This window comes from Camelus dromedarius, chromosome 9 (assembly GCF_036321535.1).
Source record: "Camelus dromedarius isolate mCamDro1 chromosome 9, mCamDro1.pat, whole genome shotgun sequence".
Taxonomy (NCBI): domain Eukaryota; kingdom Metazoa; phylum Chordata; class Mammalia; order Artiodactyla; family Camelidae; genus Camelus; species Camelus dromedarius.
Window position 1 is genome coordinate 60,183,372 of NC_087444.1, and position 19,764 is coordinate 60,203,135.

General features: G+C 38.7%; 1 protein-coding gene across 1 annotated transcript; it reads right to left on the reverse strand.

Moving 5' to 3' along the window:
- Positions 1 to 9,694: 9,694 nt before the first annotated feature.
- Positions 9,695 to 14,640, reverse strand: LOC105089357 (cytochrome b-c1 complex subunit Rieske, mitochondrial). The gene is made up of 2 exons (XM_031458527.2): positions 14,379 to 14,640; positions 9,695 to 10,585 (listed from the first exon to the last, which is right to left on the reverse strand). Exons 1-2 carry the CDS (start codon positions 14,590 to 14,592, stop codon positions 9,975 to 9,977), a joined length of 825 nt encoding a protein of 274 aa, XP_031314387.1. The 5' UTR covers positions 14,593 to 14,640; the 3' UTR covers positions 9,695 to 9,974.
- Between the last annotated feature and the right edge of the window lie 5,124 nt (positions 14,641 to 19,764).

Below are 19,764 nucleotides of genomic sequence, written 5' to 3' on the forward strand. Positions count from 1 at the left end.
TTCATTTCTTTTCATATTCTTTTTCATTATAGGCCATTACAAGCCATTGAATATAGTTCCCTGTGCTAGGCAGTAGGACCTTGTTGTTTATCTATTTTATATATGGTAGCTACTTTCTGCAAATCACAATCTCCCAATCTATCCCTCCTCATCCCCTTCCTACCCCCACCCCCTGCCAGGAACCATAAGTTCAGTTCCTGGGATTTTCTTAAATTTTCTTGTTTTACATACATTTTGATCTCTCTAAAATATATTTTTATACATAATAAGAGCTAAGCTCCAACTCTGTTTTCTTCAAGATGGATAGTAGGTTTTGCCAGCACCACTTATTAAACAAGCTATTCTTTCGCCCCGAATTGAATCCTGTTTTTTTTTATATTAAATTCTCATATACCCTGAGATCTAGTTCTTAATGGTCTATTTTGTCCCACTGATCTGTCTGTTCCCATGTCAATGTCATATTAATTTAACCAAGATGATTTTATAGTAGGTTCTCTTATCTGAAGTGAATCTTCATTCTTCTTTTTTATACTTTTCTTGGCTATTCCTGGGTATTTCTTCTTCTATAAAAATTGTATGACCATTTTATCCTAAATAAAACAAAGTAAACAGACAGAAAAAGGGGAAAAAAGAAAAAATGCTCTAGCGATCCTAATTGGAAGTTCATTAAATCTACACGTTAATTTGGAGAGAACTTACCTTTTAATGAAACTTTATCCCATTCAAGAGCCTGCTATCTTCCCACTTACTTAGATCTTGATTTAGAATGTTTTCTGTAGTCTTGTACCTTGCTTATGAAATAAATTCATGTTTTATGTTTTTTTAGTCACAGTTACACATTTAACAAGTATTTCTTTAACATCTACTATATAGCAAGCACTGTTCTAGGTACTGAGAATACTGACTTAAACAAAAAGACTTTTCTCACCCAAGAGTAGCTTACATATTAAAAAGGTAGTGCTTTTCGCCATTTTCATTTTTAGGAGCTTATTTCTGATGTAGTGATAAGCTTGTCTCACATCTCAGTGCTTTACCAAATTCTTCATTCTGGTGTTTTAATTAGGGTCTCTAGGTTTTCCAGAAATGTTGTATTATCAAGAAAAAATATAGTTTTATCTCTTCTTTTCCAGAAAGTGTACTGGTTATTTCCTTTTCTTGTCCTATTACATTTTCTAGAACCTCCAAAACAGTGTTAAACAATGCTAGTGATGTGGGGATCATTAGCAAGTCATAATCTTCAGTCATCTTAATGTTTCACAATTTAGAATATTTGCTATTAGTTCTTTTTTAAAAATTTTTTATTTTATTTTGTTTTTTAGTTTTAAATCTCATTTTAACATTTTTTATTGATTTATAATCATTTTACAATGTTGTGTCAAATTCCAGTGTAGAGCACAATTTTTCAGTTATACATGTTCATTGTCACAATTTTTTCTCTGTGAGCTACCATAAGATCTTGTGTATATTTCCCTGTGCTATACACTATAATCTTGTTTATCTATTTTGAAATCCCAGTCTATCTCTTCCCCCCACTCCCCCCACCCCCTTGGCAACCACAAGTTTGTATTCTATGTCTGTGAGTCTATTTCTGTTTTGTATTTATGCTTTGTTTGTTCGTTTGTTTTTAGATTCCACATATGAGCGATCTCATATGGTATTTTTTTCTCTTTCTGGCTTACTTCACTTAGAATGACATTCTCCAGGAGCATCCATGTTGCTGCAAATGGCGTTATGTTGTCGTTTTTTACGGCTGAGTAGTTAGAATATTTGCTATTAGTTCTGTTAAATAACCTTCCTCATATTTCAAGAGTCTCCTTCCCTATTTTATCTAAGATTGATATTAGAAATGCCTTTTCCAAATCTATTGATAGCTTTATATGTTTTTTTCTTCTTTGTTGTTTTAATAAACAGTGTTGATACCAAACCACCTTACACTTCTAGCATAAACGTTAACATGGACAAAGCTTACGGTTCTTTTGTCACATTGTTTGATTTGAGGGCAGGGGGTGCTGGGCACAGTGTATTTCATTGATCATACGTGACAAGGGAGGGCTCTTTAAGCCCCTTCTCCTTTTCAGAGGGTTTAGAATGGAAACTGTGTTGAGCACGGGAGATTCTCAGTGTGTCGGGGGATTGAGTTGGGGCAAGCACCCCTCAACTGAGCGCCTCTCTCTTCCTCTTATGCTCTCACTGTGGCTGGTAGTCCAGGGCTCTTACTCCTTGGAGGCCATGTGGAGCATTAAGGGCCACCACCCTATTGCTGTAGTCAAAACATTGTCATATCAGGAAATGAGCTTGATAAAGTCATCACTGAAGGCATTTGCCAGCCCCAGTGTTCATGGTGGAAAAGCGGGTTTCAGTGTTAAAGTTGTAGGAGACAACCTGCTCATGGGTGTAGCTCAAGATGCCTTTTAAGGGGCCTTCCGATGTCCACTTCACCACCTTCTTGGGACACCATGTTTAACAGCTTTTTCTAGATGGCACGATCAACACATTGGGGGAGGAAGCACGGAGGGCCATGCTAGTGAGCTTCCCATTCAGCTCTGGGATGACCTTGCCTACAGCCTTGGAGAAGGGCCTTCCATTGATGACTAGCTTCCCATTCTCAGCCTTTGGCTGTACTATTGAACTTGTATGGGCAAAATTACACTGAAACATGTAGACCATGTAGTTGATGTCAGTGAAGGGGTCACTGACAGCAACTATATCCACTCTGACAGAGTTAAAAGCACCCCTGGTGACCAGGTGTCCAACACAACCAAATCTATTCACTCCAACCTTCACCCTCATGTCTCAGGGATGATGTGACGTCTGTCCAAGGGGAGGAGCAGAGAGCCTAGATTTCTGTTTCTGGTATTTTCTTTAGAAATTTTCACGTATTCAGTAAATGAGACAGATACATTCTTTTGTTTTTGTATATTTCATATCAGGTTTTAATATTAAATTTATGCTGAATTCATAAAATGAATTGTAGGGCCTTCATCTCCCACCTCACCCCACACCACCATAGTATAGAACTTTGCTAACCCCCAGTATGCTTCGTGGACTAACAGCACGGACATCACCCGGTTTTCAAGCTCGTTTCCTGGAACTTGTTAGAAATGAAGAATCTTGGGCCCTAACCCAGACCTACAGAATCAGAATATGCATAATGGACAAGATCCTCAGGTGAACTGTGTGCACAGTAAGACTGGAGAAGCTCTGGTCTAGAATAGTGAAACAGCATTAGAATTATCTTTTAAGTATCATATAGAACTCATATGAAGCTAACCAGTCATGGTAACTTTTTATACTTACTTTGATCTTTGCTAGTTGATATATTCAAGGTTTCTACTTTTGGGTAAATTTTGACATTTTATATTTTGTTAGTAAATCTTCTGTATCCCCAAAGCTTTAAAACTTTTATTACTAATCTCTTCCATCAAGTGATGATGGCCAGCTCTTTCCTCATCTTACATTTTTGCTGTCTCATTTTTTTCCTTTATCAAACTTAACAAAAGCTTTATCTAGTTTCTTGGTCTTTTCAAATAACCAGCTTTTGGATTTAATTAGTAATAATCCTTCAATGTTAAATGAAAGAAAACCCCTACAATGTGAACCATTACTGTGGATAAGTTCACTTTGCTCTCTGTTAGTATCAAAACCATGTACACATGCAAATCTGAACTTCCAGGTTAATACCATTCTTCAACTGATGAAACACAATCTGAATAGGGGCATACTTCCAGCTAAATTATCTTTCTACATACCTAATCATATTCTAAATGTCACCTATGGCCTCACTGGTATACCTCACTGAATAATGCTTTGAGTATTTGTATATGCTTTACATTTATATGCCTTTCACACCTTTTATCTCATTTGAGACTTATATTTAAAAGGGTCTAATAGATAATCCTTGACTAAGGGGAATATGGACCCTTACCGGATTTTCATCTACTGAGATCAGCTGGGGTCTTCAGAATGCACTGTCCCTCCTAAAGGCCAAACAGGGGCCATGAGGGACTATGACTTGTGGGGAGAACCAAGAAGGTAAGTATTCCCTCAGATACAGGAAGAGGCATGAGTTGAAATTTTAGCCACGCACAGAAAAAGAAAATAGCAGATTTCAGACACATCCTAGACTGGACAATTACGTGAAATGCATTAACTTCCCCCTCACCATCCTTCATTAAGGAGTCAAGGTTTTGTTTGCCCTGTTAAAAATGTATGAAAAACCTATCACTTAAAAACTTTCACTTCTTACCTTCGCAAATATTCTATTCAGATAAGGATTTCAAAAGTCAGATGACTGTGAGCTTTTGCACTGCAATTGGCCCAAGTTTAGGACAATAGGTGCAAAAATATCAAGTGTAGTTTATTGAATTTGGGATTCTCAGTTCACTGATACACCAGTCTTGTGTTGATCATTATGGTGGAATTATTACAGAAATGTTGAAGCCCTTCACAAAATTAATTTTAATTCTGTACTCCAACCAGAGACTTCCAATCTATAATAAATTTTTTATAAGCATTCACATAAGCAAGTACTTGAATAGTCTTTCTTTTCTGCTGTACTTAAGTCTCCTCTAAGTATGCATTCCCGGTAGTACTATGCTTAGGACATTTTTAACCCCAATAAGTAGCTTTGACTATTAAAAAAGAGAAAATAATCCGCAATCCTTCCTGCTTTGAAGAATCGATCAATTCACCTGCTTAATATTTTTCCCCTGTAGGCAAAATGTTCCCTTCCTAAATCCCAGGATGGAAAGTATATAAGAGATGAAATGGTAAAAGTAATGAAGTGATGCCAATTGTACTTAAAAGTGCTGAAAATAAAATACTAAAGGACAGTCTTTTTGACACTGAAATCTTACATGGCCAGAAGAATGTTCATTATGAAGTAAATGGAAATAAAGTAAAATAATACCAGGTTTTCTCTAAGATCTTAGATTCATTATTTATTCTTTTCAATTTTTCTTCTGGGAATAAAGTCTAAATTTAAATCCAAAATATCCTGTACTACAATAATAGTTCATTCCTCCTCTGACCTAAAGTCCTAGAAAGATAAAATACAGACATTACATGATTGTTCTATTTTTTAAAACGTTAGAGCTGATATTTACAAAGTACCCCCTGGAAATTTTTCCTTTCAAATAATGTCACTCAGAAATTCGTATTTTTTTCTCCTATTCAGAATTCAACTCCATAGCTAAGTACTTGCCATGGCCCCAGCCCCCTCAGTCTAGTGATGGGGACACAGACTAAGAGAATGAACTGTATAATAGAGGAAAATATAAATATCTAAATGGATATGCCCTGGTTATTTTGGGCAAACTTGCTGAAAAAGTCAAAGTGATTTAGGTGCAGGGTAGCACACTAGATCTCAAAGAGGACAGCCTAGTTAATAAAAGGGGGAAAAGGGGAATGAAGCCAAGGGGGACAGTGTAGGAAGAGATTAAGAGAAAGGAGAATATAGGTAACAAGCAAGTTGTGTCACTAGAGCAAAGGGTTTACTGATGGGATGCAGGTTAAGTAGGACCTTGTAGAAGTTCCATGCTAAGGAGTTTTAAAGGCATCTCTTGACCTACAGAATGTATTCATTCCTAAAGAAACCCCATGGGGGAATTATTTTTCAGATGAGGAGAAGCACAGAAAGTGTAAATAATCTAAATCAGATCACATGTCTAGGAAATAGCAGAGCCGAGATTGGAACCCAGGAACCAAGCCCATACTCTTAGGGCAACTATATGGAGGATTGGTTTTAAGGGACAGGATTGGCAGAAAGAAGAAAGACCAGTATGGTATCTTCCTGCACTAAACCAGGCAATTGACAAGGCACTGGTATAGTGCTTTAATTGAGGCTTTTTAAAATTTTATATATATATATACACACACACACACATATATATAGTTATCAGGAATACAGGTTCTGAACTCAAGACTCCCTGGTTTAAAATAGTTTTGGCTCCACCAAGCTACCAGCTATCTCAATTTTTCTACAAACTAGGAATAGTAACATTATCTAACAGGATTTTTTGAGTTTTAAATGAGATCACATATATATACTTAGCCTAGTGGTTAGGAGCCAGTGCTCAGAAAGTTTGCCATTATCAGACAGCTACAGGTCGCAGAGACAGTAATGACCCGTTTTATTAAGGAGACACAATTAGCAGGTTTGGGGATTGATATGGGCCCAGGGAGAGGGGGTAATGGGAAAGGGGGCAGAAGACTAAAGAGTTTTAGCTTGCCAACTGCAATGAAGATGGCTTTGGGGAAAGAGAGGACTTCCTTTCCTTGTGGGCATTTTGAGTTTAAGGTGTTAATGCAATATCTATACACAGAGGCTAAGTGCACAGATGCTAAGTACACAGTTGAGCGAGAGTATGAAGTTTAGGGAAGTGATCCGGGGGAGTTATAGCAAAGTGATGAAAGCGGGTTAGAACAGTGGGCCAAGGATATCATTCTGAAAAATATGGACATTTATTTTGGGTTAATGTACAAAATGCAGTGATATTTAAATGACATGAAAACAGAAAATGACAGTTTCAGCACTGTGGAAACGAAGAATTACTTCTGACATTCAGGTAACAGTATGTTTCCATTGTTTAGAAAAATTTGGGTACATTCTGATCCCAAGCCATAGGACAAATGCTCTCAACACACTCCAACTAAGTCAGAGACAGATTTTCCAAAGGTATGCTCAGAAAGACCATGATAAATTTGGTGTTATCTCTAACAAAGAAAATTTCTTTAAAAGGCTATTTTCTAAAACCACTCTTATAAAGCATAATGAGGCATGGATCCTTAAGACTGTCTCAATCTTCATTCCCAGTAAAAAGCAGCACATTTAATGATCTGATGTCAGGGTGCCAACTGGTCAGGTTTCTATTATTTGTCTGAATTCATTTCTCCATAATACTTAGGATTTTGTTTCAGCAAAATAATGAAAACGCTAACACCGGTCTGCTCTACCCATCCATCTAGCAAAGCAGTATCAAGTAATTTTGCTTATCCAGTCACTTTGTGGAACAAAGCCTTCTTTTAAAAACTAAATGGGATACTGGGATTTGAGTTAAACATCATCAGTCAAAATACCATGAAAGACATAGGCAGTCCACCAAACACAGCAATTCCAGCACAGAGCGCCTGCGACACATCTGGGGACCAGCAAGCTTCCTATTTTTATCCTCCACTACCACGTAGCCTCTAATGCAGTAGTGAGTGCTTTGACATTTCAAATACGAAATCATAAAACTATTTTGAGGTATCACTTCAAGGTGGGAGGAAAACGGTATTTCTCTACAGGGAAGTGGTGCTGTTGACATTTTCGGCAGCACAATTTTTAGTGTGTAGACCTGTCTCCCTCAACTGAACATATTGCATCCTGCTCCCTCACCCTGCCACCAGTCCCCAGTACCAGTAGCACCCTCCAATCATTGTGACAAACAGCCACAAACACCCCACAGACTCGCAGTGCTGCCCCCGGTTGAGCACTACTATGAAAGGTTGGCTCCGTAGATCAGAACAATGCTACCTGAGTTTGGATCTCTTTATTGTAAAACCAAGTACCGCAAACACAACAAATACTAATCTAAGAAAACCAGTTCCTATTATTAATGGAGTGGGACTGAGAGGCTCAATCCCCTCAGTAAAATCTTAGTAGGAAGGACTCTTAGAAATCTAGCCCAACCACCCTAGTTTTACAGATGGTAAAACAACTGTCTTGAGATTAAGTGCCAGGCCCAGGGTTCCACGGTTAGGCAATGGCAGAGCCAGAAAACCCTAAATTCTAATCTAGTACTTTCATTACACACCTCCACATGCAACCCACAGCTGCCAAACTCAAGCAGCTAGCAACTGTGCATATATTGGAAGCTCAGCAGCTTCAATTATGTACAAAAGAACAAAACTACTTTTTGATGTAGGATGACAAGAGACCCAAACTTGCTGGGTTCTCAGAATTCATGCAATAACGCTTCAAAGTCTCCACTCCAGGTTTAATTCACCTTCAAAAAGTTGCATTTTTATCACACCACTAGGTAATAATTTTACAAATGTAAAATATATACCAGCAAAGTTCCTTATATTAGTGTATCCTGAAGAAGTTATGAATAGCTCCTGGTGCCATTTTTAAAAGAAAGTAGCCACTTAGAATTCAACCTCAAAATGTCAGCTACTTAATAGCTATTCAAGTTGTGGGCAACTGGCACCATTAACAAGTAGCATGAGTAGAGATAAAAGTGTTAAGATGATTTTAAAGTGTAAGATGATTTTCATGAGTACTAGAAAAACAGAATCTTCACCACAATGATAAACAAGCAAAATGTCCAACTTCTCTTGGCTTCACAATATAATCACGGGGGGAAAACTTCACGTAAGATGCTCCAAATATTAATACCAAATACTACATACATATATTGCTCATACACAATGAAACAATTTCCCTACTTTTAAATTAAACAACACTAACTTTTCCTTGGTAATCTATATATGCTCAAAAGATCAGAAAGTCCTCCATTTAAAGTGGAGCACAGATCAAAAAGTAGTAAATTAGCCATGTTTGGCATGTTTGGTCTCAGATTTCTACCTAAATATTTGAACCTAAATGTCATTTTATGGAGACAGAACAAAATACTATTGTTAGGTGTCCCATTTATCATACCTGCTAACTTTCTTCCTAGAATAGTAAAAACGAACCAAAGACTAGTATCAAAAGCCTAGAAACTTTGGTATTTTCTTTTTTGATATACTTAGCTACTGATTTCAAGAATGGAAGACTGGAAGGTCAGTTCTCTTTGGCAGACCTAATCATTTAGTCTTTGTTTACTATTTTACAAATGCATGTGTGATCTCACAAGGAGGACACAGTGGAGTACATTATTAACTCACCCCTAAAACAGCATTTAGGGCAAGACAAACCAATTAAGGTAGCTTTGATTCTCAACAAAGCACAGAGCCCACTCCTAGGTCCCAGGAAGAATATCACCTTATTTCACCTGTGTAACTAGAAGCAAGAGGCAGAAAGGTGTTAATTCTGGTATGTCTCTCTAAACCCAATCTCACTTCACAGTGAGAAGTGGTGACTACAAGTCTAAGTGGAAGAAACACCTCAAATGTAATCATCAAAGAAACAAAACCAGCAGGATCATTTTCACAGGAAAACAGTATTAAGTCTCAGGTGCACTATCCTCTGCCTCTTGACAGAGTGGATGCAGGAGCTTTGGGGGGGGCACGAATACCCACACCAGATGAAGGAAATAACAAGAGAGGCACTTCCATCTTGGAAAGCCTCCCTCGGGAAATATCCCACACCAAATGCCTCTTAAAACTAAAGAATTCTAATTATTAGCTTATTCCCATTGACTAGTAAAATTTCCTGGCTTGCCATACAGGCAGGAAATCAGCTACAGCTGAGAACGAACTCTCAGAGCAGCTAACACCTCATTCAGGACTCTTTCCCATAGATCATTCCAACACCATCATACAGTTGGCGTGGGGTGTGGGGTGTGGGGGTGTCCCCCCACACAGCCAGGTATGCAAAAGAACAGAAAGGAAACTTGGATACTACTGTTTCTACCAATGCCAAAAATGTCTCCCAGGTCCTGAAGATGACTAGCTAATTCTACCTCATCTTAAACATGAGCTCTGTAGAATCTGCGTTCCTGACATAAAGGGAAATAAATGAGAAAGTCAATTACAGATTTCACAAATATCTTGTACACCAGTCTGTAATTTTAATCAGAATTAACTATCAAAGACATTGCACCTTTAAAGTCTCTGACTGAGCATAACAATGTTCAACAGTGGCTTTATTAGGTGAATGCTTGAAAGTATTGAACATTAAACTCAATTTACTTCACATGTTTGCAAATACATTATTGGCAATTCTTAAATATTTCAAATCAACTACAAGTACAGAAGGCTTGTTCTCAAATAACTCTTCTGAGGTGACATGAAGACTGAAAAGAAGCCAATGACTCGAGTCCAGGTCTCTAACCAACAATCACCATATCATCACTGGTGAACTCATATGTGGGAACTTCAAGGTTGAGAGGTGCAGGCCCCTTCCTGATCCTGCCAGATGCATCATAGTGTGACCCATGGCAAGGGCAGTAATAACCACCAAAATCTCCTGCATTTGCAATGGGTACACAACCAAGATGAGTGCAAACACCTATCAAGATAACCCATTCAGGTTTCTTCACTCGTTCTAAATCATGCTGTGGGTCCCTCAACTGGGACACTTCAACTGCGGCTTCCTGGTCAATTTCCTTCTTGGTTCTATGGCGCACAAACAGGGGTTTGCCTCTCCATTTGAAAGCCATGTTCTTGCCCTCTGGAATATCGGATAACTTGATTTCGATTTTCGACATGGCCAATACATCAGCAGAAGCACTCATGCTGGAAACGAACTGGGAGACGACATTCTTGGCAGCGTATGCAACACCCACAGTAGTAGTTGCAGTTATCAAATAGGAGAAACCTTTTCTAGCCTCACTGCTCTCTTTAGAAGACTTCGTACTATCTAACACTTCAGCACGACGGTAGTCAGAGAAGTCAGGCACTCTGATGTCCGTATGGGAAAAACGAACAGAAGCAGGGACTGCAAGATAAACAGAAGGTTAAAACACACAATTAGATGAGTACCCTGAAAGGGGCATACATCCAGAAATAGGACTTGATGAATTCACAAGCAGAAATCAAATTATAAAAACGTGAAATATGGAACTCACTGGTCTCAGAAATGGTCAAGTTGGCAGTGCCAGCAAAATCAAGTCAACCACTACCTATCATAATGGTATGAAATCATAAGATAATATGTACAAACTGAATTCCTCCTGATTGAACACTGCTGATTCAGGACTCATCACAGTTCAGTGCATCAAGTTTAAAAAGTTAAATAGCACTGTAAACAGCAATATTTTAAGTCCCCCCAAACTCAACCTAAGACAACCTGTGCAATTATGCCAAGTATCTCCCATATTCTGTGGATTAGAAGAGACCCTAAACCTCATCTAGTCCACCTGTTCAACTGATGTGTGACCATCTAACTAAACCAAATATCTAACTTTATTTCCATCTACCTGCTCTCTGAAAGAACTACTAAAAATTCATAAAACACAAATTACAAAACATTCTGTAAACAGGATAACATAGTTGTAGAAAACTTAAGAGATTTGGACTTTGGGGTATAAATTCAAGTAAAACCACTAATGGGCAGAAAAGGACACCTTTACCAGAATACATAGCTATCAAAATCAAGTAAATCTCCACAAAACCCAATTATTTCAATACAGTATGGGGAAAAAGCAAATTGTTCAGTGAAGGGCAACAGCATCTCTAAGAGTTGAGGCATTATCTTTTTTTACTGCCATGGATCTCTCAACTGGACGGTACTACAGCAGGCCATAAATACGCCAGATTCATTTATGTCAAATGAATATTTAATAAGCAAATAACTACTGTTTATACAGTATTCTGGATATAAGCAGTTATTTTAAACAAAAGGTATGTTCTTCTATCTCATAACCATTTTTAAATGCCTGACAAAAAATTATGCTATTGGTATCACATTTATGTATGTTTCAGGAAACAAATCTCTGTACACTGTATATTCATTTTAGGAAATCTGCCAAAGGTTTCCTTTTAAGAAAAGTGGACATTAAAAATACCCCACATTCAGAAAATGTAGTTTTCAAAAGAAAAATGTACTTATAAAATATATTTTCATATAAGTTGTAATTCTACTTGACCTATTGGCTGTCTCATCCTAACATACAGTCAAACATTACAGGAAGGAATACATTTCACATGGTTCTCAAGGTTAGTAACTTGATGGAAGCCATAAGTATTCATAAACAACGGTAAAACTATCAAAATTGCTCTACAGTTTTCTGACTAACCAACATTTTTTGGAGGGGACCAGGACACAGATAGTGACCATCTGAGATTCACAACTATGGCAAAGTGACATTATTATCACACACTACTCTACTTCTACTCAATGCTAATCTATCAGGGTAGATGGGGATTTGGGATCAAATATGAATTACTTTCCCTTAGCACTGTCTGGGATTATACAGGAAAGATGTATCATACCTACAAGATGAAGGAACTTCTACATTAAAAACCGTTATCTACAACCCTTAACCATATTACAGTACACAGGAAATGTACAGGAACACTAAACAGAATGTATTTGACATTATCACCAGAGATGCGCTGGCAAAAGAAATCCAGTTGTCTACTCCCATTCTATCTAGCAGGTTACACTTTATATTGAGCTACACCATCAAGAACACTGGGAAATTAAAGTGCCATATTGCAAAAATCATTCTTTAAATAATTTACATGAACTGTATCAGGTGTGACTTTCAGTAGCAAAGATTTAGGTCCAAAGCAAAATCAGGTACTTATAGAAATATCATTTAGAAACAGAAACTTTAACACATTATAACAAAACAGGATTCTTCATTTCGTTTTGTTTTGTTTAAGGTGAGCTCTAATGTGTCACAATTCAGGGATCTTTTCCTGATCCAACTGCCCCTTCCCACACCCACTACTAACCATCTTTCCAAAAACCATCGATACAGGAGATTTTAATGAATTTAAGCAACAAGCTGAAGGCATGGTGACAGAAAAGAGGTTTCCTTTATGTTTCTAAATTATTTACCAGTTCTTGGAAAAGTTCAAGTAAGCCTCTGACTTTTAGAAGAAACTTGTTAAGAGTCTGACAAATTCCAAGATACTTTTCACCTCTGTTATCTAAATGTTCTCCTCCCTTTTGTTTTTCACCTCCAGGTCCAAAGAATTGGCTTGAGCAGTTTCTCCAAAACCCACAGGTGCCCCATTAAAAAACTGCCACTTTACTCATTCACAATTATTTTGCACCAACTATACGCAAAATCTGAGGTTGTGCGAGATAGAAAAGTAAAGGAGATATTTTCTACACCTTGGAACTCAAGGTCAGAGGAATCACCAGTAAATGCAATAGAGTGTTAAGTGTTATGTGCTATAAAACATAAAGGAATCAGCAAATACAAAATTTTATTGACCTGATCGTGAATTGAGATTGAAAGGATAGGTTAAGACTTGTAAATGTGGAAAACTGAGTGGGAGGATCATTTAAAAAGTAGAGAATAGGGGGAATGAAGGCAAAATAAAAAGGGTAGGCTAGGGGCAACGTGGTCAGCAGGGAAGGCAAAGGTTACCAATTCAACTGTCAGTAAGGCCAAGCAGGAGGCAACAATGAATCAAGTAGGCCTGATGAAGACTGTGATGAACTGGAAAAGCACCTGCTCCAACTAAGTGGGGCAGCCAATGCACAGCACACTAGACTTCTCTCAGGTGGATACTAAAGCCCAGTGTTGCCAACTATAAACATTCCAAGAGACACCAGAAACCCCTCGTTTTTTAAAACTATGCAAGTTAGGCAGACTACAGGCACTTGGCCCACAGGTTGCCAATTCAGGATCTCCAAACAGAGCATAAAAAGAAAGGAAACAAAGCATCAAAGATATACTAGGATCTGCTGACAGAGGGTGTAAAATACACTCGAGAGAGAGTTTATGGCTGTCAGTCTTCAAATCCATGCACTATCACATACACAATGCATAACCTTGTGCAAGTCACTTCACCTCTTGTTATGTTTTCTCATCTGTAAAATGGAAGTATCATCATTCTCTAGGGCCTATTGCTCGTTTAGAGGCTGAAATTCATTACCATGTGAAAGCCCTTTGGCCCAATGCCTGAAAACACTGCTGTTACTCTACACTATAAATGACCTTGGGGCCTGTAGTTTCTTTTTTTCTTTTTTGGATTCAGGGTGATGAAAGTGAAGGACATTAAAGGATCGGCAGTAGTGACGGGGACAACTTTACAAATATTAAAAGCAGTTCCATTTTTTTTTTTTTAGAATTTATAAAGTGCCCCCAAAACGTGTTAATGGCTTAACGTAGAATTTGTCCATCTGAACCTTACGATATAACCTACGAATTTGGTATCATCATTAATTCATTTCATCTATGAGGGAAAACGTTTAGAAATTTGCCCAAAGGCAAACGACCTGTAAGCAGCAAAATCTCTAAGACTTTGCTAGAAATCGGACCCCAAAGTTCTTGAACTTAGCCGTTGAAGTACAAAATCTGCTCTGGCGGCCACTTGAGATCACATAATGCGGCGGCGCCCGAGCACAGGTGAGGACACCGAGGCCCGGGCAGGTACAAAAGCCTGCCCAAGGTCGACCCAGCCCGGCAGGCAACCCAATCCCTAAACAGGGCTCCGCTCCATTCCCGCAGACCCCCGCCCTCCTGGGCTGCTTCCTGGGCCCAGGGCCGGAAGGAGCAAGAAAAGAGGGACCCCCTCAGCCCCAGGTCGCGCCCCTCAGCCCCGCTCACCATTGAGGCCCACAGAGGCGACCAATGGGCGGCCCGCGGCCTGGCCACTCAGCGACTCCCGGCACAGGAAGGGCCGCTTCGCGTCCAGCACTGGAGACTCCGGGGTGGCGGGCACCGCGGCCTGCACCAGGGGCCGCAGGGCGCCCGCCACCCCGCGGGACGTAGCCGACAGGACGGGCGCAAACGGGCCCGAGCGAGCGGCGACCGACAACATGGCGACAGCAGCTCCAAAACCCAAGCCGGTCACAGGGACGACCTTCCGCCCGCGGCGCAGGCGCGAAGAGGCGCCGGAGGCGCGGGGCGCGTGACGTCAGCGCGCCGGCCGAAGAGGCGCCTCCCCTCCTCCGCTGCGTCAGAGGCGGGGCGAGGCCGGGCCGGCGGGAGAAGGTGAGGCTCCGCGCGTTAGCTCCGGATGTGCAGTGGCCTGTGCAGCGGGATCTGCCCCGAGAAGAGGGGCAAAGGCGGGCCTCTGGGAATGTACGTGGGCCGATTTTGCATCCGTTGGGGCAAAAACCTCATCTGTGGGGACCTAGGGATGAGAATAAATTATCATAATAGTTTAGGGATAATAATAGTTCCTAACATGTGCAAATATGTTTATGTTTATATAATTTGGTCGGGTGTGATATAAAACGCAGAGCAGAACCTAACATAGTAATTGCTATGTGTTTACTATAAAGATTACTATCATTATCTAACTAAAAACTTGAAAACAATTTTAAATGTCCAGAGACTTATGTGCAAATAATGGTAATGAAGACGGCTTATGTTTATTCAGCATTCACTTTACTATGTATTAGATTTTGTGCTTTACCTTCATTCTTTCATTTATAGTCAAGGTCCTTAGAGCTACTGTTTTAGCAATGAGGAAACAGAGGTTTAGAGGGATTATGTGCCCGGGACAGGATAGCCAGCAAGCTGTGACGTGGGGGAGTCTGTCTTCTGAGTGTGTGCTCTTAACCATTGCCACAGTTTCCACAAGTGAGATTTTAGGGGATGAGGAATAGGTCCCTAAATCAGTTTCTATCACATGCTGAGCAAAGTTTTACTTCTCTTTAAATCCTTCTGATTACACCAAAGAGAAAGTCCCAGATTAGTCTTAGTATATCTTTGATTCGTCTCAAGACTTGCTCATCTCCCCTTCAACAGAATAGGCCTTGAATTCAAAGCCCTTAGCAGGGCAGGTAGTTGAATCTAGAGAGGAGGTAAGAATAGTTTATTTTCATATTTATTTTCTAACCATACTGATTTTCCAGTGACGGTTGATAAAGTTTATTTTACACTTATTTAGGTAAAAACTGAGTTAATTTAAATATTAAGTAAATATTAATACAAGCAGCACACAGAGTTGGCAGAATTGGGATGGTGGTGCGTGTATGAACCAATGAGGTTTCTCTACTCTGTGCTGTGATGGGCTTTGTGACCTAGGCAAGTTTCCTAACCCTTCTGTGCCACAGTTTCCTCACTTGTAAAACAGGGGTGGTAATGATGCCATCTGGGAGGAGTAAATGCACTAGTAAGTGAGAAGTGCCCGCGAGAGGCCTGGTGCATACTAAGCACCAGGTGAGAGTTTGCTGGTATTGTTTTAATCTGACATGTCACCTGCCTCCTCTGAGAAGCCTTCCTTTGATTTCTGCTGACTCATTTATGTTCCTCTCCAGGTCCACAGCATACTGACTACTTCCTCCTGGGCCCTCCTCTGGGACTAGGTCTCGGCCTTTCTTATTGCCCCAAGGACTGGGCTGTACTTTCAAGGTTAGAACTGGCCTCCTCAGGGACCACCCTGACTCAGTTAGCCTCGGGGCAGGCATTGGGTTCACCACAGCACCAACCCTAGTGATAAAAGCAGACCTTTCCAGAGCAGCTACCACACACCATGCCTAGTTGGAGTGCTTTACAGAAAATAGCACCCTTAACATCACAGCAGTCCTCTGAGATGAGGGTAAGAGTAAGTGAAGGATAAATAAGGAAGGAAGGAGCCTTCACAAGATGAGCAGAGTGGGAATTGTTATCTCTAGACAATCACAGTTCAATCCCAGTTCTGCCATTCACAAGCTAAGATGATTTATATATAACCTCTGTGTGTGCCTCAGTTCTTCTGTAAAATGAGAAGAATAATAGTATCTGCCTCCAAAGGGTTATTTTAAGGATTAAGTGGATTAAAACATATAAAGTGAATAGAACTGTGCCTGGCAAGTGTGCGAATGTTTATAATAACGATAAAAATAACTCTTTAAATTTTCTAGATGCAGAAAGTAAATTTTGAGATTCACATAAGACAAATGACGTACCCAAAGACACATTGGGGTTTTTTTTCAGTTTTAATGAGGTATAATTGACACATAAGGAGTGTAAGTTTAAGGAGTAAAACCTGTTGATTTGATACACTTATATATTGCAACATGATTACCACCATAGCTAGCTAATATCTAAATCACCTCGTATAATTATTACCATATCTTTTTTGTGGTGAGAACACTTAAGATCTACTCTCTTAGCAACTTTCAAGTATATAATACACTATTACTAATTATAATCGTCATGCTGTACAAGAGATCCCCAGAACTAGAAGTCTCTACCCTTGACCAACATCTCCCCGTTCCCTCCAGTCTCCAGCCCCTGGTAGCCACCACTCTACTCTTGGTTTCTGTGAGTTCTGCTTTTTCAGATTCCACATAAAGTGAGATCATACAGTGTTTGTCTTTCTCTATCTGAATGAGCACCATGCCTTCAAGTTTCATCCATGCTGTCCCAGACGGTGGGATTTCCTTCTTTCTCAGGGCTGAATAATATTCCATTGGATGTATGTACCACATCTTCCTTATCAGTTCACCCTTTGATGGACACTTAGGTTGTTTCTATGTCTTGGCTAGTATGAATAATGCTGTAATGGACATGGGAGTGCCCATGTGCCTTTGAGATATTGTTTTCATTTCTGTTTGATATATACCCAGACATGGGATTGCTGGGTCATATGATAGTTCTATTTGTTATTTTTTGAGGAATCTCCATACATACTGTTTTCCATAGTGACTGTACTAATTTACATTCCCATCAACAGTGCACAGATTTCCCTTTTCTCCACATCCTCGCCAACACTTACCTCTTGTCTTTTTAACGATAGCCATTCTAACAAGTGTGAGGTGACACTTGTAGTTTTGATTTGCATTTCCCTGATTAATGATGTTGAGCATGTTTTCATATTGACCATTTGTGTGTCTTCTTTGAAAAAATGTCTATTCAGAAACTCTGCTCATTTTTAATTGGATTGTTTATTTTAGTGCTATTGAGTTATATGAGTTTTTTGTATATTTTGAATATTAATTCCTTATCAGATATATGATTTCCAAATATCTTCTCTCATTCCGATGGTTGCCTTTTCATTTTGTTGATGGTTTCTTTGCTGTGCAAAACTTTTTAGTTTGACATAGTTATTAATTTTGCTTTTGTTGCTTGTGCTTTCAGTGTTGTATCCAAAAAATTGTTGCCAAGAGCAGTAACAAGGAGCTTCTCCCCTATTTTTTTTGTGTTTTTTTTTTTCCACAGGTTTTGTTTCTATGTTTAAGTTTTTAACTCATTTTGAGTTAACTTTTGTGAGTGGTCTAAGATAGGAGTCCAATTTCGTTTTACTGGTTATCCAGTTATCCAGTGGTTATCCAGTTTTCCCAACAGCATATACTGAAGACACTACCCTTTCCTCCATTTAGTATTCTCAGCTCCCTTGTCAAGTATTAGTTGACTGCATGTGCAAAGGTTTATTTCTGGGTTCTCAATTCATTTCAGTCTTCTTAAATTTGCCAAGATTTGTTTTATGATCTTTTATATAATGTAAGCTGAAGAATGGTCCACGTGTGCTGCTGCTGTTGGATGGAACGTTCTATATATGTCTGTTAGGTTCATTTGGTCTAAAGTTTGGTTCAAGTCGAACATCTCCGTGTTGTCTTCCTCTCTGGATCATCTGTATATTGTTGAAAGTGAGGTATTGAATTCCTCTACTATTATTGTATTTATTGTCTTCTCTCCTTTCAGAGCTGTTAGTTTTGCTTCCTATATTTCATTGCACTGATGTTGAGAGTGCATATATATTTATAATTGTCAGATATTCTTGATGAATTGACCCCTTTATTATTATATAATAACCTTTTTTGTCTCATTACTATTTTTGGCTTAAAGTCTATTTTGTTGGTATTGAGTTTAGCTACCCCTTCTTTCTTTGGGTTCCCATTTGCATGGAATATCTTTTTCCATCCCTTCACTTGGGCCTGTGTGTGCCTTTTAGCTGAAGTGAGCTTCTGGTAGGCAGCATGTATTTGGACCATGTTTTTGTTGTTTTTAATCTATCTAGCCACTCTATGTCTTTTGATTGAGGAATTCAATCCATTTACATTTTGTGTAATTATTAATAAGTAAAAACTTACTAATGTCGTTTTATTGTTTTTTAGCTATTTTGTCATTCCCTTGTTCCTTTCTTCTCTCTTGCTGCTTTCCTTTTTGAACTGATGATTTTCCATAGTGTTATGTTTTTACTTTTTTAAAAAATTGAAATGTAATCAATTTACAATGTTCTGTTCATTTCTGGTGTACAGCATGGTGATTCAATCTCATATATATATATATATCTTGTCTTCCTAAAACACTATGCTCATTGTACCTTAAAGAAATATTGCCTTACATACATTCCTTTTTCTCCTTCTTTCCTAAATAGTTGCCTTTCAGTGCTGTAACCATTAAATCCTACAGCATAACCAATAACTTGCATATGAAGTAAAAAGGAATGCTATGAAAGGAGAGTGCTCTTGTCTTGTACAGTCGATTCTGTTATTAAAGATCTATGCATCTTTACAATCCTCTACTTAAACTGGTATTTTCAAACAATACGAAGCTATTTTTTTTTTTAACATTTTAGTATCTGGTCTTTACGTGGAAGACTAAATTCATGCTTATAGCTAAATGCAGTCTTTGCAAACTAAATTTAAGATGCCACATTTTAGAAATTTACATATCAATGTTTCTACAGTATTGTTTGCTAATTTTCAAATAAAGTTCTGATCAGTTGGTGGGGGAAGTGCAAAGAAATGCAACAGATTTCTGTATGTTAATCTTGTATCCTGCTACCTTGCTGAATTTGTTTATCAGCTCTATTAGTTTTTGTGTGAAGCCTTTAGGATTTTCTATATATAATATCATGTCATCTGCATATAGTGATAATTTTACCTCTTTTCTTCCAGTTTGGATCCCTTTTATTTCTTTTTATTATCTGATTGCTATGGCTAGTGTAGTGTTATGTTTTGATTCCCTTCTTTTTATCTTTTGTGAACCTGCTGTGGTTTTTGCTTTGTAGTTACTATGAGGCATATATTATATTATATTATATTATATTATATTA